The following is a 24,156-nucleotide window of genomic DNA, read 5'->3' as shown; positions in this document are numbered from 1 at the left end:
ACCTGCCTGAACACCTCAAGCAGCGAGCAGAAATGCAGACTGCAAATTCTACTCTAAGGGCTTCCCACAGACTCTAGCAGAGAAGATTGGAAATCTGGGCCCCAGTCCTGGAGCGGTCGGCAGAGACCGCCTTTCGTTATATCCTACCAAAGCCAGAACACAGGGGACGTGGCTTGCTTCCTTGGCCCCACGAGAGCACTCCTTGGCCTCTAGCTGGCCACCAGTCCTTTGTGAGGGAGGACGCTTAACGCCATAGAAGAAGAGCTTTATCCTGTGGGCATGAACTACGACTTTCTTGAACCTGTGCCCAGAAACTGGTTATCGACACAGTTCTGGGGTTGTGTACTTCAGTAAAGTGTCCCATGTGTGTATCAAAGGGACACCTAGGGGTGAAGAAAGACCAGGAAGCTGGTGCAGGTCGAAGGTCAGTACCCAAAGTCACAGGCCAGGGAGAGGCCAAGGTGGCCTTGTCCCCAACCCTGTACAAACGGGGTACACATCTGTTCCCTCCTGACCAGCTGTGGTTCTGCAGGGATTTTTCTGTGGGCGAGGAAACAGTCACCCACACTCTGGTTGTGCACAAGACCCTTCGTGTAAATGGGAAAACCAAAAACCTAACACTGGGGAGGCAGCCCCCAGGGGTGCTTGTGACACACTAGCATTTTTTTTATAAGGAGAAATCCACCCTTGACCCTCCTAGATACATAACTGAAGGAGAGTGGAGAGATAAGGGATATGCCTATCACCTCGGGACCAAATCACACAATCACACCCCTTACCTCTAGTTTCTCAGAGACGTATTCACACTCCGACATGAGCTGAGGTATGATCTCACTCTGTTTCCGGAGGTCTTTCAACTCCTGGGGGAGACAGACAGTTTTAAACACTCTCTCTCTCTCTCTCTCTCTCTCTCTCTCTCTCTCTCTCTCTCTCTCTCTCTCGGACATTGCTGGAGCTGTGTGTGCAGTAGCAGGTGCTGTTCCCAGAGCCTGTCTTGCTCACATGAACAACGATGAGCGGGCGCTCTTCTGAAGCCTTGATGACCCTCAGGGTGTAGTATCTTAGATGGATCATCGCATGAAATCTGTACCCACGGACATTGCTGTTCTGTTGTGGGGAAAACTGAGGCCTAGGGCGGTTTTGTTAACTTGTCCATGTTCTAGTGTTGTGGGCTTAACTTTCTCCCTCCCAAAACACAAATGACTGTAGAATGAACATTCTATTACGTGAGGTCGGCTCCAAACGCCCCTTCTACTGGCGGGTCATCTTTAACACCGTGTGGGGCTTTTGCTAAGTCTCCTGTCTCTTTTCTTCCTTCCCAGAGAGCCTCTTAGGTATCCCAGGCTAGCCTCAGTGAAGACGGCCATTGAACTGATCTTCCTGCCTCTACACCCACGTTCTGGAATTACAGGTGTGTGCCACCATGGTGGCTTTACGAGGTACCGGGGATCAAACCCCGAGACTTCATGAGTGCCAGGCTAGCCCTCTACCTTCGGAGCCACACCCGCCACCCTCAATTCTCTCCAGAGAGTCATGCTACAAGCAAGGGGCAGCAGCATGAAGGTTTGGCTCCAGAGAAGCTGAGTCAGGGTGCGAGTCCTGGTTCTCTGTCCAGGCAGCCCAAGGGGTCCCAGGTCACCTGTCGTATCTTTGAACAGAGATCACAGAGGTCACCATGCAAGGCTGGGGTTGCCAAGGCCCCCAGAGCTCCTAACTCACCGTCTCCTTTTCCCGGAGCTCGGACTCCAGCTCCTCGATCCTGCTCTTCAGCTCGGTGTTCTTCTCCTTCTCCCTGTTTATCTCGCTGCACTGTTCTTCCAGCTGCTCGATCTTAAAGAACACGAAAGTTTAAGCACAAGCTCGCCAAGACCTCTTTTGTGCTTTCGTCTCAAATGAGGTATAGGCTACCCCACTTCCCTACTTTCCACAAACAGGTACCATGCAGCTCCCCTGAGCCGTCTGGCTCTGCTTGCCTGAGGCCAGGGTCAGTACGTCATGAAACGCGGCCTACGTGCTGGGCTTCTGGGTTTCTTTATGACCACACAGGAGTAGGTTCAGGGTTCAGGATTGCTTTATGGATCTGTCACAGGCCGGAGGTCCCCTGAACTGATCTGCTTTCCCCAAGAATGGCATTGGTATCGCTTTGATCACGTTCAGAATTGCTTGGTTTCATCTCAAGGATTTGAGAGGGCAGCGGAATTTAGCGACGCTACTGGACAGGAAGTCAAAGATATCTCAATCGCCGCATGCCAAGGTGACCCCACGCACTGAGACACAGCAGGGTCCTGCCTGGGGAGCAGTGTATGGGGGTGTCATCTACAAGATGACCTAGTACAACCCAGGGCTGCATCATCTTGTGGGCTTGACCCTGCAAAAGGGCTAACCAGGCAGAGGGGGCGTACAGAGCCCTCAATACTGACACCGTCATCAGTTGCTCACCGTCTCTTGGAAACCTGAATGTGTGTGCGGAGTGGAAGGCAGGAGCGGAGCCAACATACAACCCACAGCAGACACCCTGAGTTGCTACACCCAGACAATGCCAGTCTTTGACAGGAGGCCTCTTCCCAGCAGTGGCCGCACCAGCCCTCAGGACCTGAACCCTCAGCCCCCTGACACTAACAATCCCAACTTCTACTGCCAGCCTGAAGCCAGCACCCAAAGAGCTCATGCTAGGGAGGCCCACGCCCTCCCGGGCTCTGGTGATGTTACCCCACACCTCTGGGCTCTGGTGACATTACCTCTCATCTCTGGGCTCTGGTGACATTACCCCACAACTCTCGGCTCTGGTGACGTTACCCCTAATCTCTGGGCTCTGGTGACATTACCCCTCAACTCTGGGCTCTGGTGATGTTACCCCACACCTCTGGGCTCTGGTGACATTACCCCACACCTCTGGGCTCTGGTGACATTACCCCATACCTCTGGGCTCTGGTGATGTTAGCCCACACTTCTGGGCTCTGGTGACATTACCCCTCAACTCTGGTCTCTGGTGATGTTACCCCACTCCTCTGGGCTCTGGTGATGTTAGCCCACACCTCTGGGCTCTGGTGATGTTAGCCCACACCTCTGGGCTCTGGTGACATTACCCCTCATCTCTGGGCTCTGGTGATGTTACCCCACTCCTCTGGGCTCTGGTGATGTTACCCCACACCTCAGCACTGCATTTGGCTATCATGACCAGAGTTAGAAAAACATCTCTGCTTAAACAGGAGTGATCCATCCCTCCAGCAGTCAGACCAACTCAGGCTCAGATAGGAACACACAACTCAGCAACTGGCCCAGCGCCCCGACTGTCAGCATCCTCACCGCAGGGATGGAAAAAGGGCACGAGGGACTCTGTGGGCAATTAGCACTCAACAAAGGTGACATCATGGGGCTCCACCTCAGTGGCTCTGCATAGGCCGGTCAGGGAGAGGGGCACATGAGGGCCAAGGGACAGGTCCCCCCAAACCCTGCACTTACAGAGTATTCTCTGAAGCCCTCTGGGCTCATACCTAGTACAGTCTGAACAGAAACCTGAGAGCCTCTACAGGGGCATCTCTGAGTGCCCCAAACTACTGGATCAATGCCACAGGAGAACAGAGGAGACCAACCACAGGGTTGGTTACAGGGAAACTTTGAGCAAATTTAAACCCCCAGTCATCAAAGTGGGACAACAGAAAGCATTACACAGTTGGCACCCATCTTTCTCCTCTTTCAACATAGATTCCTCTTTTTGCTTTCAAATTTCTATTTTTGGAGATAATGATTTGGATGGGAACAGAGTTTCTGTGCAAATAGACTCCTCAGCATTCTAATCAATTTTCTCATTTACCCTTGGCTTCCCTTTCCTCCACTGGAGAGCCCAAGCCACAGACACTAAGGGAAGGTCACCTACAGCAAAGGACAGCCTGGGAGGAATATGGGGGAACTCTTGAGAGGGAGTCTGGTTCACTCATCTCTTCCTTAGCAATGGAAATTCAAAGTCGATAACTTACATCATCGACGTCCTACTAAGAAAGGAAGATGTTCAAGGAGGAGATAAAAATGTCTTCTCCTGCCCGTGGGGTGAGGGCACAGAGAGAGAGAGAGGCGAAAAAGGAGAGAGGCCCAGGGCCTTCAGTGATCCGTCTCCGGCCGCCACTGCGGCTGGCCAGGCCCCCGGTCCTGCTGAAGCCCACCTTGCTGCGGAGTCGGTCATTCTCATCACGACAGATAGAGAACTGCCTCTTCCACTGCTCCACGCTGGCCGCCGACTCCTGCAGGGCTGTGGTCAGCCGGGCGTTGCTCTCCCGCAGGGTCTGCAGCTCAATCTCCCACTTCTTCACATTGGCAGCACTGTAGGGGTGACAGGTGACAGCAGAGATTAGGAGCGGTGTCAGGTGTCCGTCACCCTGCACCTCCATTTGCTGGGGAACGGGAACTCTGCCACCCCTCCGCTCACCCAAAGGAAGCTTGGACTCATGTCTTGCAGCCAACACCAACTGCCAAGGGGGCCTGGAGTCTCTCTCTAGTGTGAACATGTCCCCTGACCCAGCCATTTTCTTAAAGAGTTGCCTTGAACAGGGGCCAGGATAGCTCCATCCTTAAGAGCCTCCTATTTCACCTTTGATTTCTGTGCTTGGAGAAGACCCTCCCAACAATGAGAATCCAGGTTCTCTTGGCCATCATACCCTTTCGTCCCCTTTCATTTCTGTCTTAGAGTCCAGCACGGAGTGTGACCTCACGTGATGGAGCAGAGCCGGACAGGACAAGGCCATAGAAAGTTCTGCTGATGGGTGGAGTGACAGCTTCGTCTACAAAGCGCTTGTCACATGGGCATGAGGGGCCGAGTCTGATTTATAACATGATGTAGCGCACACGTCTGTAACCCCCATGCTGGGAGGCAGAGGCAGGAGGATCTCTGGGACTTGCTGGCGGTATAGCCCAGATGATTGATGACCTCTAGGTTGGATGAGAGATCCCACCTCAAAAAAAAAAAAATCACAACAAACAAAACGGGAGCCAGGCATAGTGATGCGCGCCTTTAACCTCAGCACTGGAGAGGCAGAGGCAGGTGGATCGCTACAAGTTTGAGGCCATCATGGTCTACAGAACAAGTTCCAGGGCAGCCAGAGCTACAGGGAGACCCTGTCTTAAAACAAAAAAGAACAGCAAAAATGGGGCCGATAAGAGTAATGACTGTAAAAGCAAGAGGACCAGAGTTCAAATCCCCAGCACCCATGAAAAAGCTGGGCATAGATGGCCACATGTGCCTGCAATGCCAGCTCAGAGGACCAGAGTTCAAATCCCCAGCACCCATGGAAAAGCTGGGCATAGGTGGCCACATGCAATCCCAGCTCTGAGGGGCAGAGAGGGACGCATCACAGAGACTGGATGGTGAGCCAGCCCAGCTGAATGGGGAGCTTCTGGTTTCATCAAGGAACCTTGACTCAAAAACTAAGGTGAGAAGTGACAGAGGAAAATGCCAGCATCCCCTTCTGGTGCCTGTAAGTACACATAGGTGCATGCCACCCACATGCGTGCACATGCCTCAGACACACAGACACATGCAGAAAGTCAGTCTCGCTCTCGACAGACACAGTAATTCCATGTTTGTCTCCGAGGGAGATGATTTCTGTGGAACAACATACAAAGTTGACTTTTGGCCTTCACATACATATTCTCTCTCTCTCTCTCTCTCTCTCTCTCTCTCTCTCTCTCTCTCTCTCTCTCTCTCTCCCTTTCCCTCTCCCTCCCCCCTCAAATGCATGCACACCTGCACACAGGAACATGCACACACATATACAAAGAGAATTTATGCCCAGCAGAGAAATGCCCATTTTCTAATGACTGAAAGAAAAAATTTGGATAAATACACTATATCCGAGCCATATGTTATCTTTCTAGCTACTGCCTCATGAATCTATGATGTGATTGGGAAATGCATGCTCTCTGCTTTAAATGTGACACATTGAATAAAAAATCCCAGCAAAATGTTTTTATCTGATGAGTTTGAGAGGTGATGAGTGTCAGCTAAGTGACAATTTAGGGGAATGGCTTCATGGCTATTCCTTTACCTTTCTTTACATTGAACTCGGATTTAAAACATTTATTTTTGGGATTGGAATATTTTCATCTGGACATCCCACTGTGACTTAAATAACCAAAAATAGGTGAGAAAGGAGGACTGGTCAGCTTTGTCTTTGAAGCATCTAAAAAGAGGTGGCATCCAGACGCAGAAGGTGGGATTGAAAAGTCTCCTGTGCTTTCTGGAATTTCTAGGTCAGCTCACAGGAATTAAGTTCCATATGGCAGCCAGGATGCTGGCGGCAATGAATGACAGCCCTTTTGGGGTCTCCAGCTGGGCTGCGGCGGGCTGCGGAGACTATCTGCAGAGGTAAGTGCAAACACGGCAGTCCCGGGACCGCGGGCACCGAGTCACTTTACTAACTGCATCTAGTTTCCTCAACAGTCCAGCGGGGAAGTTAGACGGGCCGGGCCTGAAGGTGATCCGCCTCTGACATGGGGAAGTCTGGAGAGAGCAGAGAGCCCTCTTAGCCATGACAGGAGACAGAGCATCTCCTCAGCTAGGTGCGCAGAGTAATTCTGAAGGTGTCAAGCCAGTCCTGAAGACCCGGAAACACAAGGGTAGCTTGTGTTGTCGTCTGACATCTTAAGACTTCTTGGTGTCAGTATTGGGATCATGCTAACGGACAGAACCACTTAGAAGAGACCAAAACCTTGTGAACAACCCGGGCTTCTTACCCCTTCTCGGCTGAAAGTGCCTGTGTTTGAAGTGAAGGGGCCGCTGTCTCTGATTTTATCAGCACGTTATATTCACATATGCAATAAATATGTACGACGTGTTAACGACAAATATTTTTAAGGATCTGTGGTTTTATTCGTGTATGTGTGTGTCACATGTGTGCCGGGGCTCTCAGAGGCCAAATGAAGTGCTAGGTTCCCTGCAATCACGAGCCACCAGCGTGGGCTTTGGCAACGGAACTCACTTCTCTGTGAGAACAGCAAGCGCTCAGCTGCTGAACCATCTTTCTCATCTCCATACACTTTTCCCCTCTTTTTCCCCCATAAATATTTTTAAAGACAAGAAGTAACATATCTTCGTATTAATTTTTTTCATCTGTGACCCTCAGAAATCACTTTAAAGAGAGAGGCGTTTATGATCCCAGCACTGGCGAAGCCGAGGCAGGAAGACCAGGGGTCTAAGACTACCCTGAGCTACAGAGTGAGGTCAGGGCTTACTTGTACCCTGTTTCAAAACAACAATAACCACGTGCTCAGTGCAATCCTAGACATTACTCACCAACGTTTTCCAGTTATTTATTTATTTATTTTGGTTTTTCGAGATAGGGTTTTTCTGTAGCTTTGGAGCCTGTCTTGGAACTAGGTCTTGTAGACCAGGCTGGCCTTGAACTCACAGAGATCCTCCTGCCTCTGCCTCCTGAGTGCTGGGATTAAAGACGTGCGCCACCACCGCCTGGCTCCAGTTAATTTTATAAAGGAAACCTCTTTTCCAAATATTATCCTAGGAATGCTATTTATTTTGTGTGATCTCATATTATTTTTCATGATTTTAGAATTTTTTTTTAAGCAGAACTGAAGGACATTTTCGCCTAGATCTGAAGCCCGGAGGTAACAGGAAGGCACGGCACACCTGAGAGTGTGGTCGAGGGCTTTTCAAAGACAGCTGATGTTTCTTAGGGTTTTATAGACTTCTCTGGGGTGTTTAACTCTTTCTTGTCGAAGATGAATAAATGTCAAAGGTTCCTCTTCACAAACAAAACACAGACTCCCTTGCACGCATTCACACATAGCTATATCCTCCACACACACTGGCTCATGCTGACACACTCATCCATACTGACTGCCACTGGTCGGCGGCATCAACCGGTCTTCGTCCTCCGACCAGGAGGTAAACTGAGGCACGGAGCAGGACAGTCTTCTCTTCCAGCTCCCGACACCCTGCCCAGCAGGAAAGACCTCCAGGAAATACAGAGCCTAAAGAAGAGGGGGTGTGGGTCGGGAAGCAGCCTCACCTCTGTGTCAACGCGATCTTCAGCTTGTCATTCTCAGACTTGAGGTGTGTGTCGGCCGGGCTGGCATGTGAGGCCTTTTCATCGTCCGTTCCGTTGACGCTGGATGCCTGAGTGGAAGACGGGGTTTCACACCCAGATTCCTGGCCAAAGTAAATTATCTTCACATGTTACTGCTTGTCCTTATATTGGCAGCAAATTAGGCATAATGAGAAAATAGGTGTTTGAGTCTGGACAAACCGAGTCCTTGAACCAGAATGCAGTGTAGACTAGTCAGCACAAAGGTTGACCAAGACAACCAATCCCAGGGCCTGAAGTGAACACGCCACAGGAAGTTCATAAAGCCTGCAATTTACTGATGAGATAAGACCTGGGGCCACCACTCACAGATTTTTTTTAATTCAGACTTTATGTTCCTGTTTCCTGTGTTCAAGCTCTGCCAAGCTTGAATGTCCAGTCTCCTGAAATACCCCAGCACAGACGTTACAATTGTCAAAGGGATTGCTACATACAATAATGAGCCCCTGCAGTAGCAAATCCTTGAGGCCACAGAAAGTATCAGAAACAGAGACAATGTACAGCTCCTGGCTAGGAGAGGTAGATCAACACATTTATTAAAAACACAGGAACCGATATGGTGTTTGCGGGTTTCAATACTGCTTAGCATCCTTATGAATATCCTGAAGTGTCTTTTTGTAATAAACCAAGCCACCAGGAGGAAGAACTTCATCTAGTCTTGAATAAGATCTGAGATCCTATTTAGCCTCCAGTAGGCACGAAGGCAACTAAAGGCAGCACGAGGAGAATAATGTATAAACCTGACTAACTTAAATTTCTGCATTACAAAACAGAAACCATAAACAAAATTAAAATGCAAATGAAACCCCAGGGAAAATATACGCAGTAGGCACTGGAAGTGAAATTTAAATATCTTTTCTTGAGTCATTTTTTAAATTAAAATTAAGATTTTATGTACATGCGTGTGGGGTGTGCACACATGCAAACGCACACAAGCGCGCACAAGCAAATACATATGTGGAGCCAGAGAACAACTTCCAGGAGCTGCAGGGTCCCTGGACTCAACTGACGTCATTCAGTCCATCGGGCTTGTACGGCAAGTGCTCTTACCCGCTGGGCCGTCTCGCTGGCCCAAGACTCCTCAATTTTTAGAATTATACACTGAGATATCTTTGGATGTATTCAGATATCTTGGATTTCCTTGAAAACATGGGACAGGGAACAGAAGTAGGGGCCATAACAAAACAACTGGTCACTGAGGTTCATGATTCAGTATACATCCAAGTATCTAAAGTCAGCAGCCGTGGCTGTCTGACCAAGGCTTGCATATGATCAAGCCAGTCAAGAGTCTGACATGGAGGGTGGGGCTCAGGGGCCCCTATCCCTAACTAAGGAGCTGCTGAGAGGTGGTGGCTTGTGGAGGAGGGAGATTGAGTTTTCTTTAAGGGTGTGGCTCCTGGTAGGTCAGCCACGCCCCAGTAGATAATCTCACATCCGAAAGTGTAAGGGCAGCAGAAACTGGACTTGGTGGGTTACAGAAAGAAATAAAGTAAATGAGGAAGGAAGGGAAGGAGGAAGGGAGGAAGGGAGGGAGAGGGAGGGAGGGAGAGGGAAAGAAAGGTCAGAAGTTAGGAGGGTAGGTGGGGGTGGATATGGGAAGAGTCGGGGGGGGGTGAATATAATCAAAATCTATTGTATGAAATTCTCAAAGAATTAATAAAAATATTGCATTACATATTTAAATAGTATACAACTTGTCAAATCAACAAATCTTCTTAGTGAGGCGTGGGACAGGAAAGTCAAGTTTCCATCTCTGAAATTTATCCTGCAGAGAACGATCAGATGCTCACAGACGGGCAGGAATGCTTACAGCCATGGTATTTATGTTAATGAGTAAAACAAAACAAAACAACTAGCTGCCCCAGATCGTAAGAGGCGAAAGGGATACGTCATGATACAAACTGGAATATTGCCTGGGCGGTAAAGCAGTTTTCAAAGGAAATACTGGAAGCCAACAGGAAACAGTCGTGACTTACAAAGTATTTTTGTCAACGGTTAAAAGGAGTAACAAAAAATGTACTAGAGAAGTATACTAAAAACACACATTTTCAAATACTACTGACCTATCCTTCCATGGTGGCACAGCACACAGGTGTGGCTTGTTCTCTGGTGACGGGGTGGGAACTCAGGGCCTTGTGCTCGGCATGCTCCTGAGCTGCAACCCTAGCTTGAGAGCGGGCCGGCTTCACTGCTTTCTCGACAGCAAGCTATGCTGTATCTCTTTTGCTCTCACACATGCATGAAACCTCTAAGTGTCTTTGTAATCTGACTGCATAACAATTTTCAACTACGTGGTTAGAGTGTTCATTTGTGGGAAAGATTCAGGAAGAGCAGCGGCTGATTGTTGAAAACAGACACCGACACACCAACGAGGATGGATAAAAACTAAGGCTTAAGAGATGAAACCTCATTTCTACTTAATATCTTATTAGGCACACTTATTTAACAAGATAATCTTAAAGCAAAATCTTTTAGATAAATTCAGATGTTTAAATTTAAAGATATCACTATAAAATGTGGTATTCGGAAAAAGACAGTGTGTTAGAATTCTCTATCCCAGGAACCATTTCTGTCGCTTTAAATATGCATGGGGCATGGGGGCTGGAGAGCTGGCTCGGTGGTCAAGATACACATTAGTCTTCCAGAGGACCCCAGGGCAATTGCCAGCATGTGTATAAGGGACTTCTAACAGCCCGCAAACACCCGGTTCCTGTGGACCTGATACCACTGCTCTCTCGGCCACTCCCCAACATGTGACATACAGATACACATACGCATGTTTTAATTTAAACACTAAATTAAAAAAGAGAGAGAGAGAATGTCTATAATTTCTACCCACATTTCCATTTCAAGAACTCAGCCTGTGTGATTACTCAAGATACTCTACTAAGTCAAACTGTCACTTGGATTAAGGACTACTAAGAAAGGTCCAGGAAAGTTCCTGTCCATCTGAGGCCTGGCATAGATTCTATCCCATAAACCCACCCGGAGTGTCTTTTACTATGGCAAGCCCAGGACACAGTGTGGGCATGTACCTCAAGACAGGCCCAGGCCTCCCCCGTGTGGATCACCCCAGCCACAAGCCTGTGCCCTGGTGGCCTCTCTCACCCTGAGTGATTGCTGGGTTCTCCGTTCAGGGCTCTTGCTCCTGACCTTCTCTTTTCCTTACTTCCTAGGCCTTGACAATTCTGTTTGGCTCATGGCTAGGTTGGGTGAGCATGACTACTTCAGTGTGCCTGGTCTTCCTGGATCCTTCCTGGGAGCTGCCCGCTCCGGCCAATCCTTCTCATTGCACCACAGTTGCCCAGGCCAAACCACCACCTCTGCACCCCCACTCCCGGCAGCCTCCTGAGACACAGTGAGCTCTTACATCATCCTCACGCCAACTCCACATCACTAGCATGTCTTCTGACCGCCTAGTTAATGAAATGGATTCCCCGGCTCACAGCATCTCTGGGCTCTATCTCCACACCTGATGCGGAAGTATGCAAGGCAGATATCCAGGTTGTCTGGCTCAACCACCCCTGCTCCTACCTAGAAGATGTCCAAGCCTTTGCTCATCAACAAAGACACCAGGCATTCTGGTACTCAGGGTCCTTTATAGCCATTACCATCACATTTTAAAGCAGACAGACTAATCAAATCCTGGCACAGCCAGATCTCTTCAGACTTCTAGCTTGCAGGGGGTGGAAGCACAACCCACCTATCTTTTGTTAAGATGGGGAGAGGCTTGGAGATCTCTCCCTGAGAGCGGTTGTTCTAGTGAGCAGGAGGCACCTGCAGCACTGAAGAGCATCCCACTGTGGACTTCCCAACAGCCAGTAAACACTGCCTCACCACTCACAACGGACTGTCCTCAAGGTTGCTGGAATTCTAGAAAGCCCAACACTGCCCCTGACCTAGCCGGATGGGCCTAACATGGACAGTGTGCACTAACCAAGCCCCGCCCCCGCCCCCTTGCAATGCTGGGCATACGCCTGGTCTTGAATAGGCTAAGTAAGAGTTCTACCACCGCGCTACACCCTGACCTTTAAACACGGTCACCGCACAAGCGCTTCGCGGCCCGGGGACAGGCAGCTCTGACTGTATCAACAGCTCTCTGTCAAGAGTCCAGTACTATGCCTGAGAAATACCAAAGCCTCACAAACGCGAGTCGCTTCATCTTGCTGAGAGCAGGCTAATCGTTAAAAAATGCCTTCAGATTTTAGCCCTGCTGCTAAAATTACCCACTTCTTGCCAAGAGCGACAAGGAAGGAGGAATCTCAATTACTGATCACCCCCATATTTATTTTAGGGACAGATTACTTACTTGGGAATGATTACTCGAGGTCTCGATTTTCTCCTGGGACTTGTCTCTGGCTAGCCTGGCAGCTTCTTTCACCTCCTGGAACTTCTCTGCAAACTGAACATGCAGGCCAATTATCAGGACTGACTTTAATCTTATCCCAGCCACACCCAGCAGCCACCTCTACTATTCTGTATCCATTTGAAGCCTATAAATTCTGTACAAATGGCAGAAAATCTTTATATGTCATTAAAAGGAAACAGAGATAAGAAATCTCCCCCCCCCCCCATAAACACAACTAGTCACGGTCACCCTGGGAGCAGAGTCAAAGTTACAGGTGCTAACTGGATGCAGTAACTAAGAGAAACACACATTTTAAATCCTCTGGTTAATAGTACTTAATACAAAGGCGACACAGAAATAGAGCCTTCCTGCGCTAAAGGCTCTATTTTGAGAGTTTGAGAAAACCCACAAAGGCCATGGGAGGGACTCAAGAACTTGAAAGTTAAAGCCATGAGGAAGGAAAGCGAGGCTGGGTTTGGTGGCACGCACCTGCACCGCCAGAACTTGGGAGGCTGAGGTGACAGAAAATCTCAAAGCCAGTTCACGTCATATAAAGAGGTCTAGGGGGGCGGGCGATGGTGGCGCATGCCTTTAATCCCAGCACTCGGGAGGCAGAGGCAGGCGGATCTCTGTGAGTTCAAGACCAGCCTGGTCTACAGAGCAAGTTCCAGGACAGGCTCCAAAGCCACAGAGAAACCCTGTCTCGAAAAACCAAAAAAAAAAAAAAAAAAAAAATAATAATAATAATAATAAAATAAATAAATAAATAAATAAATAAATAAATAAATAAAGAGGTCTAGGGCAGCCTGATATAAATAATCAGACCCCAACAAGCAGCAGCAACAACAACCACAAAACGAACACCAAAAATGGCAGGGGGTAGTTTCAGGTACAAAATAGAAAAATGCAATAAACAGCCTATGACTAGCTCTTTAATTATTACACAGTTTGGTTTTCAATGCTTCAGCAAGAGGGACAACATGTGACAAAATGCTAACGTGATGGTTAACCTTCACTGTCTGCTTGACTCCCTTGGCAGCCACCTAGGAGACACACCTCTCTGTACATCTGCCTGCGAAGTGTTTCCACAGACACAACCTGAGCGTAGACACCATCCTATGTGCTGGGTCTCAGAAGACATAAAGGTGGCAGGGGCTGAGTACCAGCATTCTCTCTGCTTCCTGTCTACAGATGCAATGGGACCAGCAGCCACTTCCTGTCTTCCCTACCCTGATGGACTGCACCCTTGAAGCATGAGACAAAAGAAAGCCTGCTTTAGGTTGCTTTGATCATAGCACTAAGAGAAGGAACTGATACTTAGAAAACTGAAATTTAGGTGATATGTGTGGTGTTTATTATTATATCGTCTCTATTATTTCCATAATTTAAAAATCCTAAAGCCAGGGCTAGAGAGATGGCTCAGCAGTTAAGAGCACTTACTGCTACTGTAGAGGACATGAATTTGGTTCCTAACGCCCATGTCAGGTGGCTCACACCCACCTGGAACTCCAGCCCCAGGGGACCCAACACCCTCTTCTGGGATCTCTGTGCACTGCCCTCAGGGCACAAATCCACACTCAGATACACACAGACACATAATTTAAAGGAAACATTTAAAGATTCTTTTTAAAAATCCTAAAGTCACAGGAAAATTCTATCGGTTGCTGGCTCATAGTCACTGACTGGCGACAGGACTGCGTTCTGTTAGCTCAGTGGGGAGAGGACTGAGTTCTGCAGTACGCTGTTAGCTCAGTGGGGAGAGGAGAGTTCCGCAGTGTGCTGTTAGCGCAGAGAATGGCTTAACAGGCAATGCTGGTATTATAAATTGGGGAGGGTAAAAATGGCAACACCGGGAAACAAGAAAAGCCAGCAAGCTACACGACCCTGACATTTCTTGGGTTTTTGTCAAGTGCTCATTTGGGGTGAGCACAAGATCCCTTCTCTGAGCAGCGCTGGGAACCCCGACAGACAGCGGGTGCTGGCAAGCCCAGAGCCCGAACCCCCTCAGCGGAGAAGAGCATCCTTCCTGTTAGAGCCTGCGCCCCCTGCAGGCCTACTAACCAAGCTACAGACACTGGGCTTCACCATGTCTTGACCAGTCCAGAGCTGTCAAAGGAAAAATCACTTTACCTGCTGCTTAAAACAGAGGAGACTCATTGGGGATGGAGACCACCGCTCCCTCTCTGGGGAACCCCTGACGGGGAGGGGCCCTGCTTCTCCTTCCGGTAAACTGCCCCTTCACCCCTTCCCAGTCCCAGGTACATGTGTGTTTATTCCTGAATGAAAGAGTTCTTGCCTACTGAGAAGGAAACAGTCATGTCAAAGACTTGGTCCCTCTCCACAAAGGAACTCAAATTTTGTAAAGGATTCTGCTTACATTTAATAGACACAAACTAAGAACGAAATTCCGGGGTGTGGGGGAGTTTTAAAGTAATAAAAGAGGAGATTGGGGATAAAGAGACGGCTTACAGCTGGCTGTCGAGAGTACTCGTTGATCTCCCACAGGGCAGGGTTGGGTTCCCAGCACCCACACGGCAGCTCACACCCATTTCTATTATCAGTGTCAGGGATTCTGATGCCCTCTTCTGGCCTCTGCAGGTACTGCATGCAGATGGTGCTCATACACTCAGGCAAAACACTCATACACGTAAAATTAAAATAAATTATAAAATACATATTTACAAACAAGAGAAGTCCCACAGATACATTTTAAAATGCTCACTTAAAATATATTACATGCTCAGATATACAATAAGCTATGCATGGTAGCTCATGCCTATAATCTCAGTACTTGAGAGGTTGAAGCAGGAGGATTACTGAGAGTTCAAAGTCAGCCAGCCTTGCATACACAATGAATTCTAAGACAGCCTGGACTATAATGTGGGAGCTTATCTCAAAAAACCAAAAACCCCCAAAACAATAACAAAAACAAAACAGAATGAACAGATCTACCATTATCAGCTGATACAGGATGGAGTGGAACGAGCCACGTGAACAGACCTCTGTCAACTGAACAAGAACAAGCTTATAGCAGGAGGGGAACACACATTAACAGGAAGATTACTCAGTTTGGTAAGGGGGGAAGTGTGCTGAGCCCCTGATGAACTAAAAGGCCGCCATGAGAAAGACCAACCTTAAAACACCAGGCCTGGGTGCGAACAGAATAAGCATTTATCAGACTGCTGCTTGAGGACTAGGAGGAAAATTGTCTAAACTTGGAGGCCATGGAAGAAAAATCACAGACGTGACAGGTTTGACTATGTAACAGTTCAAAGCCTTTGAGTGGAGAAATAAAACCAATGTCAAAACCAAACAAAAAACAAAAACAGAACCCCTGACTCAGAAGGGAAACAGCAGCCCTCAGCCAGGACAGGACAGCAGGAGAAAAAAAAAACATATTTTCACAGAGTTTGTACAAGATAAAAATGCCAATAGATAAATGGCAAAATTCCTGAGGAAAAATACATACAGTAAATAATCTCTGAGGAGGGTTGCTTGGCCTGGCTGGAAATTTGAAGCAAAATAATGAAGTGCTGTTCTTTGCCCATGAAATTAGCACACACTAAATACAATCATAAACCCCGGTGCTGGCAAGATCCTTCTGGTGGCGTGTTTTGGTACAGCCCCACTGAGAAGCAGTTTGGAAGCACATATTGTAAGTGACAAAAACATTCATACCTACTGATGCGGAGATATCGCTTCTGGGAAACTGCAGAGAAGGTAATTGAGAATATGAGAAAAGGGGCCTTCAATATAATGATCATTATCCTAGCATTATCTACAATAATGAAAAACTGGAAGCGGTCCAAGGCCTGCGGGGCTGGGGGGAGAGCGATCCCTTCATAGCCTCCAACTGCCGGGAGAGCAGAGGCAGGCTCGAAGTTCCCAAAAAGTTATCGCTGGCAGAGACTGCCTCCGGGTCTAATATTTCTAATATTTCTCCTTGACTATATTACAAAGCACATACACTCGTAAGCCTGGGGAAATGCTGCTTTAGTTTTTCACGTCTGTGTGTGCGTGTGGCGGTCAGGATGGTTTCTGCGGTCAGTTCTTGCCTTTCACTTTTATGTGGGTCCCGGGGATTGAACTCAGGATGTGCGGCAAGTGTCCTTACACCTGCGGAGCCATCGGTAGCCCCAGAAGATGTTTTTAGAACCTGTGGTCTCATCAGACATAAGCACCAAGCATGTAAGCTTTCTATATGCATTCATCTTCTAAAAATGAAATGAAATTGTGTATCTCACGTCACTTTTGAAATTAATAATAGGGCCTCAATATTTTCAATCATTTATACGATCTACTAAATTAGCTTAATTTTTGTACAATATTTCTTGAAAGATGCACTGGACTATTTAATCAATTTCCTTTTTTTTTTTTTTTTTTTTTTTTTTTTTAAATACAGGGTCTCTCTGGGTAGCTCTGGCTGGCCAGGAACTCACTGAGATCTGCCTGCCTCTCCCTCCTGAGTGCTGGGATTCAAGACATACACCACCACGTCCAGGTCACCAGTTCCCCTATGTTGGATTTTTTTAGTTTGTCCGTCTGTCTCTTTCTCTGATCCTGAAAGAAATCCCCATAGCAGCTGCATCCTGCCAACAATATTTCCTTACACCTACTCACGGATCGAAGAAGATCAAAACAGAGTTTTCTGAAATATACTGCCAAATATATTTTTTTTAAATTCTAAGGTCATTTTCTCAAGTTGTAATAATTTTGATCAAAATTATCATCATTTATGAAAAATGAGACTATTACTGCTTGATCTTATGTGCCTCTGCTTTGGGGTGGGGGTGGGGTCGCTCTGGAAGACCCGAACCCTACCGCCTGCCTAGTAAAAATTCTTTTTTATTAGCTTAACAGACTCTCACAGTTGCCTGAACAGTGAGGAGCGAGAACAGTCTAGGCTGATTATGGCCACCTACTTTACTATTTATTTATTTTGATGTGGTGGGCTGAGGACCCAGGGCTGACAGGGGAGCCAAAGGCGACGCCTGTCCCAGTGTTTCTCAGGGAGTGTTGGGTACCACTCTCTGCTTTCTTCCATGAACGCAGATGTGTTGAGTGCAGCTTGAGAAGAAAAACTGACAAAGTGTAAAACAAACAAAACAAAAGGCAGCAAATTCTCCAGCCCGATAGCCTGGAGCCAGGGTGACACCATGGCCAAGGCCACTCTTAGGAAAGGAAGCACCTACTTGGGTCCTCCTTCACAATAGATCCTGAATGGGATCCTTTTGGACATTGCCACTGTTTCCTGGTCCAGGCCACTTCCATCTGTGAGCTGGGTGTACACTACAGCTTCCTAACTGGTGACGCTTCCATCCGTGCCGCCGGCAGATCTCTCCTCAGTACGGTAGGAAGGTGTGCTGATGTACAGCTATGATCCTAGCACTCAGAAGGCTGAAGCATGAGGGTGACAAATCTGAGGCCAGTCCAGGCTATAGAGTGAAGCCTGTCTCAAAATTACATACATACATACATACATACATACATACGTACATACATGCATATGTACATACATGCATATGTACATACATATATGCATACACATACATTGTTTTAGTCACTGTCATATTGCTATGAAGAGACACCAGGACCAAGGTAACACTTAAAAAGAAGGCATTTAATTGGGGACTTGTTTACAGTTTCAGAGGGTTAGTACATTATCATCATGGTGGGGAGAATGGCAGCATGATGACATCAGCTGGAGCAGTAGCTGAGAGCTACATCCAGAGAGAGAGAGACAGAGAGAGAGATATGAGGGGAGGGGAGGGGAGGGGAGGGGAGGGGAGGGGAGAGGAGAGAGAGGAGAGAGAGGAGAGGAGAGAGAGAGAAGAGAGGAGAGAGAGAAGAGAGAGAGGAGAGGGAGAGAGAAGAGGGAGAGAGAGAGGAGAGAGAGAAGACAGAGAGAGAGAGAGAGAGAGAGAGGAGAAGAGAGAGAGAAAGAGAGAGAGAGGAGAAGAGAGAGGAGAGAGAAGAGAGAGAGAGAAAGAGAGAGAGGAGAAGAGAGAGGAGAGAGGAGGAGAGAGAGGGAGAGAGAGAGAGAGAGAGAGAGAGAGAGAGAGAGAGAGAGAGAGAGAATATGTTGGGCTTGGTGTGAGTTTGAAACCTCAAAGCCCACCCCCAGTGACACACTTCCTCCCATAAGGCCACACCTCCTAATCCTTCTCCAATAGTGCTACTCTCTGATGACTACCAATCAAACAGATGAGCCTATGGGGCCATTCTTACTTGAGTCACTACATGGTGTGAGCAACAGACTGCCTCAGGACTTCACTTTATGTAATAATCCTATTCTCTTCTGTTACTTGCAGCCAAAAAGTACTCTAACTAGTCGGGCGGTGGTGGCGCACGCCTTTAATCCCAGCACTTGGGAGGCAGAGGCAGGCGGATCTCTGAGTTCGAGACCAGCCTGGTCTACAGAGCTAGTTCCAGGACAGAAACCAAAACCACAGAGAAACCCTGTCTCGAAAAACCAAAAAAAAAAAAAAGTACTCTAACTAAAGCACATTAGAAGATCAACCTAACCCTGTCTCCAAAAACAAAAAACAACAACAACAAAAGATCAGCCCCCAGGTAGAAAACTGGCCTTTAAATCAGACAAATGGGAGACAGGAGGCTGGAGTATAATCTTATGATTATACTCAACTAATAAAGGGAATGCCGGGGGCATGTGGGTTATAGATTATTTTTATTTAAAATCTGCATCACATTTTTGTATTGTGTGCACACATATACCATGACAAGCATGTGGAGGTCGGAGGACAGCTTGCAGGAGCTGTTTCTCTCCTATCATTCCCAGGGGTTGAATTCAGGTCATTAGACTTGGTGGCAGATGCCGTAGTAACCGAGACAACTCATTGGGCCCTGCCTTAGTTTCGTTTTTGTTGATGAGGTTAAAATACTCTGGGGGAAAAGAGCCACTTACGGGAGAAAAGGTTTATTTTGACTCACAGTCTCATGTTATATCCTATCACGGCGGGGAAGCCAGCATCAGGAGCTTGAATAACTGGTTGTATCCACAGCCAATCGCAGAGAGAAATGAATGCCTGCCCATTTGCTTGCTTGTGCTCAGCTCAGTTTCCCCCTCTTACACTGTGTAGGGCCCCCTGCCTAGGGAATGGCACTGCCCATGGTAGACTGGGGGGGGGGGTGTCTTTCCACATCAATGAACTTAATTAAGACAATCCTCTATAGACACACCACAAGTCAACCTAACAGATGATCCCTCATGGAGACCCCCTCAGGTGATTCTCCATTGTATCGAGTTGACAATTAAGGTAATCACCACACCCAGATTAAAGTATTAAAGCTGAAGGCAAATGCCACACGTGCCTGTGGATTGAGAGGGCAGACTCTATTCTGGGCCATTCGCACTACTGAAATAACACGTTTCCTCTGTCTGCAGTGAATGAGAAGGAAGCAAAGTCAGAATGGCGGGCACGTGAGGTCAGATGCCAGAGAGACTAAAATGCTAACGATTCTTCTCCCTGGTCCACCTCCTTTGTCTCTTTCTATGACTTCATCTTAGCAGAAAAGCCATGCTCCGTCCCAACAGTCCTCAGGAGGCTGAAGTATCATGACTTCTCCAGGGGACACACGGATCCCAATTCCATTTCAGGAATACACAGCTTTTATTATTTTTGGAAAGCCTGTCTATAGAGCAGAAAGATTCCGCCTAGTACTTCCTGGGCTGTGGCTGCTGAGCGCACTTTCTAAATGAAAGCTAAGAACAAGGTATCTATTTTCTTTCTGGGGGTTGGAGAGAGAAGTTCACAGAAAGACTTCCTAAGTGAAAATGTCCACACTGGTGTTTCATTGTCCAGCCCACAACGTCTGATTACTGATCCCCCCCTGCAGGTCTGTGGGCGGCTGCGGGAATACTGAGTCACAGCTGCCCTCCAGCACACAAGCCTCAGGAACCCCTCAGGCCCAGGTTCCCTCTGGGCGAGCTAATTGCCGCTTGTCATGGCTGCTAGCCTCTATTCGTGGCAATTTATCAGTGTGTGGCTAATCGTTGCCTTCAAAGAGAAAGGAAACGCTGATTTGAAATATGTTGGACAAAGGACATATTTGAGAGCTTGCTTCAGAAATCTCTGCGATGATGGCAGGCCACAGTCAGAGCAGAGATAAGACTGCTGCCAGTGCCCCAGGTGACTCAGGAGGACGGGACACTCCTCCTTAATAACAGGACGTGTTCTTTGTCTGGGAAGAACGGGAAGTAGCATGGATCAAGGTCTTTTCGGTTCTCCAGGGAAGGAAGAACTGAACTTTCACACCTTGTCCTACTTCTGTTTGGAGCTTTCCTTTTGATTTTTTTCTCGCTGATGTTTTCTTTCCCCTTTATCTGTCCTTACTACCTTGTTTCCTCTACGGAGTGAAAGAGATTGGACCAGGAAGCTAGGAGTGCTTCTTTCAGACTCTCCTGGACTCCAGGGGACTTCTGGCCCCAGACAGAAGCAGAAGCGGGTGCTGAGATGCTAACCCAGCAGCCTGAGGCCTGCAGATATATAGAAGGTGTAGGGGTGAGTGCTGGGCATGATAAAGGGCCTCCCCAGCATCTCCTCTCTCTAGCAGGCAGCTCTGTGGGATGGAAGCCACAGGAAGCCCTGCTCCACTTCAGAGAGAGGTCCTGGCCACGCATTCTCGGGTACCACTGCTGATTCTGCTCCTCTCCCCCACTGCAGAAGACATTGCCACTCTCCGTCCCTCATCATCCCGGAGTCTTGGCCTCCCCTCGTCTGTCTGACAAAGTTCTGCCAATTTTTAAAAATTCGTAAAAATTTTCCATCTCTTACTCAAATCGTCATCAGCTCTACCCTGGACTGAATCCAACTCGCTTCCAGGAAAGGAAAAAAAGAAAAAGAATATCTGGAATGCAAATCTGATCACTTTACTTTTGGGGCTAAAATCCTTCAAAGGTCACAGGATAAAATCTAGAAACCCCAGTGTGTCCTGCAAGACCATCCAAAAGCAGCTTCTAGGAGTCAGATCAGAGAAGACATGGCCAGTGTCTGCAGCTTCCCTCTGGTGCCAGGGTTGGAGCTGCTTCCTGCCGTTGGAATGACAATGGGCCACCCCTGGGAGCAGCCGTGGGACACCCTACTGAGCCAAGCTCACTAGGAAGGTGGCCTGGAGTCAGATCTGTACAGGACCCTGGAAAATGGTCAAGGTCAAAGGTGTTCGGGTGGTAGCCAGGGGGTGGTGGCACACGCCTTTAATCCCAGCACTTGGGAGGCAGAGGCAGGCGGATCTCTGGGAGTTCGAGGCCAGCCTGGTCTACAAGAGCTAGTTCCAGGACAGGCTCCAAAACCACAGAGAAACCCTGTCTCGAAAAACCAAAAAAAAAAAAAAAAGGTGTACGGGAGGGAAGAAACAGAGCTGGACAATTTTGCCACAACTGGTGACAAAGAGACTTGTGATTAGCAATGTTACTGGGCTCAAGCATAACCAGAGCCTAAAAAGCAATCGTATTCCGCGTGCCTGCCCCTTAGAGAGCCCCACTCTTTAGAAGATAATCTTTCGAGTCATACAGCCGCAGGGCCCCGTGGGTGCTCACGTACAGCCTCCTTAGGATCCAGTTTATCCAGAGATAAACCGGCCACGTGCCAGAGGACACATGCCAGCTCTCCACGGTCACCCTGACCTCTGACCCCACAGAGCATTCAGTTATTAAGGGCGCAGCCATGAGCATCACGGAGCACAGAGAACAGCTTGCTCTTGGAGCTGCAGGTCACACTGGGCCCTTTCTCCAGCGTGACCTTCACGAGAGATCACACTTTTGTGATCACATGTGGCCATGCTTCCGCCAGCCCGGCTCCTCATGCCTTTATCCATCATGCTGCCGCAAACCTCGGCAGTCTGCGGAGACTGCAGCTTCGTAAATGCACAGAAGGAAGAGTCTGGAGGCCAGAGGCCCCTCAGGTCCCTGGACAGCTTTCCCAAGCAGAGCAGCAGGCTGGCACTGGGCTTATCCCTACTAGCGTATCCCGCCGGCCAGAGTCACAGTCCACAGGTCCAGCATAGGGGGAGGGGGTGAAGGAGAGCGCCATCCCGATAGCCAGTGCTCATGGTCTGCTATTCTTTTCACTGCTGTGACCAAACACCTGCCAAGAAACAACCTAAGGGAGGAAGGGGTTAGAGCTTAAAAAGGGGCGGAGAGCATCATGGCTGGGAAGGCACGGCCCTGGGCGGTAAAAGCTGGCCACACCCTGAGTGGACAGGAAGTGAGGCCAACCTATAAAATCTCTAGGCCGGCTCCTAGCGACACACTTCCTCCATCGGGGTCCCACATCCTGACGCTTCTACGGCCTTCCCAAACAGTATGAAGCTTAGGGGATAATTTCACATCTTAACTGTACCTGACCTCAACACTTCTGCTTCTTGCCCTGTTTCTGGACTCTGTGATCTGGCGGGGGGGCGGGGGGGGGTTGGCCCCAGGAAATGATAAGTGGCCTAGTGGATGCCCAGAGTCACCAGGCCAGTGGAGCTTCTCAGACTTCCAAGTGAACGGCATTTGTTGGAGGCGAACTCCCTTTCTTCCACAGATTGCTCAGTTTCAAGGAGTCTGAAGCTGTTTGAGAGAGAGGCTCCCTTGCCCACAGTGCCGCATGCCGAAAGGCACTTACCTTCGTGAGCTGCTGCTCTGAGGAGAATCCCAGACCAAACACTGTGTTGGCTCTGCTGTCTGCCCACTGCCCGAACTTCTGCGAGGTTTTGGTGAACGTCATGTTCGGGGTGATGGTGCTGTTTATGATCACCTGCAGGAGACAGCCCAGAGGGGAAGGGCGTTAGCTGTGGACGGGACCCTTTTCTCCTGACAAAGGCCATGGCTACGGGACACTTCCTCTGTCCTGCTGGATTTGCTCCTGGGCTGTTCTTACCAGGGCAGACACACAACCACAACAAAGGGCAACTCCAGATGCTTCTCAATGGAAGCCTAAGATAGACCTTTCATAAAACCAACAGGAAAACATCTCTCCTGAGAACCGTTTCCAAAACTGATGTTTATTGCCTCACAGGTGCCAAGTATCAAAGTTCCCTTAAAGGTTGGCCGTGTGTGGCCCTCCCCACCACACCCCACCTCCCTTTTGAATTCCCAGGCACTCTAACAGCCAGCAGAACCAGTTAATACTTCCACCAGCCTTTGCTTCCCAAGGGGAAGGAGAAGATTCCCATCTGGAGCGTAGGTAGGGGGCTAATCAACAGTAGACCAGTCATACTGGTGTGAGCGGGGAGACTGTAAGGAATGGCTCAGGGGCCTGGCGCTGGCTGTTACCACCCCTTGGCCTCAAATGAAGAAAGAAGTGGAGGGTCCATGTGGTGTATGTGTTTTCTAGCTTTGTATTTCTGGTTACCAGAAGGGCTGCCATGAAGTTACTATCCAATGTTCTGAAGGAAGGCAGTGCTCACTAGATGGCCCCTGGGTTGGTCACATCCATATCCTTAGGGGTTCTCTGGATGTCAATAGATAGAGGCTGCCCGGAGCGGCTCTCACTTTCTCAGAGTTCACCACGCTGCAGTAGCTCTTTAAAACTAAACAGTTTCTCAGTTATTTCATCTAATCTTATCTTTAAAGAAGGGGAATCGGAGACTCAACAAAGTCAAGTGGCTTGTTCAAGGTCACAAACCAGCAAGCGGTTAGAAGGGTGTGGTTAACTGTTTCAAGGGCAAGACCTATTCATCCTGCTTGGGGATGAGCTCAGCTTCTTTGACCTA

General features: G+C 48.4%; 1 protein-coding gene across 2 annotated transcripts in view; it reads right to left on the bottom strand.

Moving 5' to 3' along the window:
- Homer2 (homer scaffold protein 2) overlaps positions 1–24,156 on the bottom strand; it is a 90,381-nt gene that overhangs the window by 4,137 nt on the left and 62,088 nt on the right. Inside the window, exons 3-8 of one of the 2 annotated variants that reach the window (XM_057756571.1) lie at positions 23,067–23,198; positions 12,403–12,495; positions 8,019–8,158; positions 4,161–4,317; positions 1,720–1,830; positions 780–860 (exon numbers count right to left, since the gene is read on the bottom strand). In XM_057756571.1, coding sequence (XP_057612554.1) covers positions 780–860; positions 1,720–1,830; positions 4,161–4,317; positions 8,019–8,158; positions 12,403–12,495; positions 23,067–23,198 — 714 coding nt within the window. The remainder of the gene's footprint in view (positions 1–779; positions 861–1,719; positions 1,831–4,160; positions 4,318–8,018; positions 8,159–12,402; positions 12,496–23,066; positions 23,199–24,156) is intronic. The other variant, XM_057756572.1, reaches the window with a different exon arrangement.

Source organism: Chionomys nivalis, chromosome 23 (assembly GCF_950005125.1).
Source record: "Chionomys nivalis chromosome 23, mChiNiv1.1, whole genome shotgun sequence".
NCBI lineage: Eukaryota > Metazoa > Chordata > Mammalia > Rodentia > Cricetidae > Chionomys > Chionomys nivalis.
Note: the sequence above shows the minus strand (reverse complement) of the source record. Positions and strands in the feature narration are given on the sequence as shown.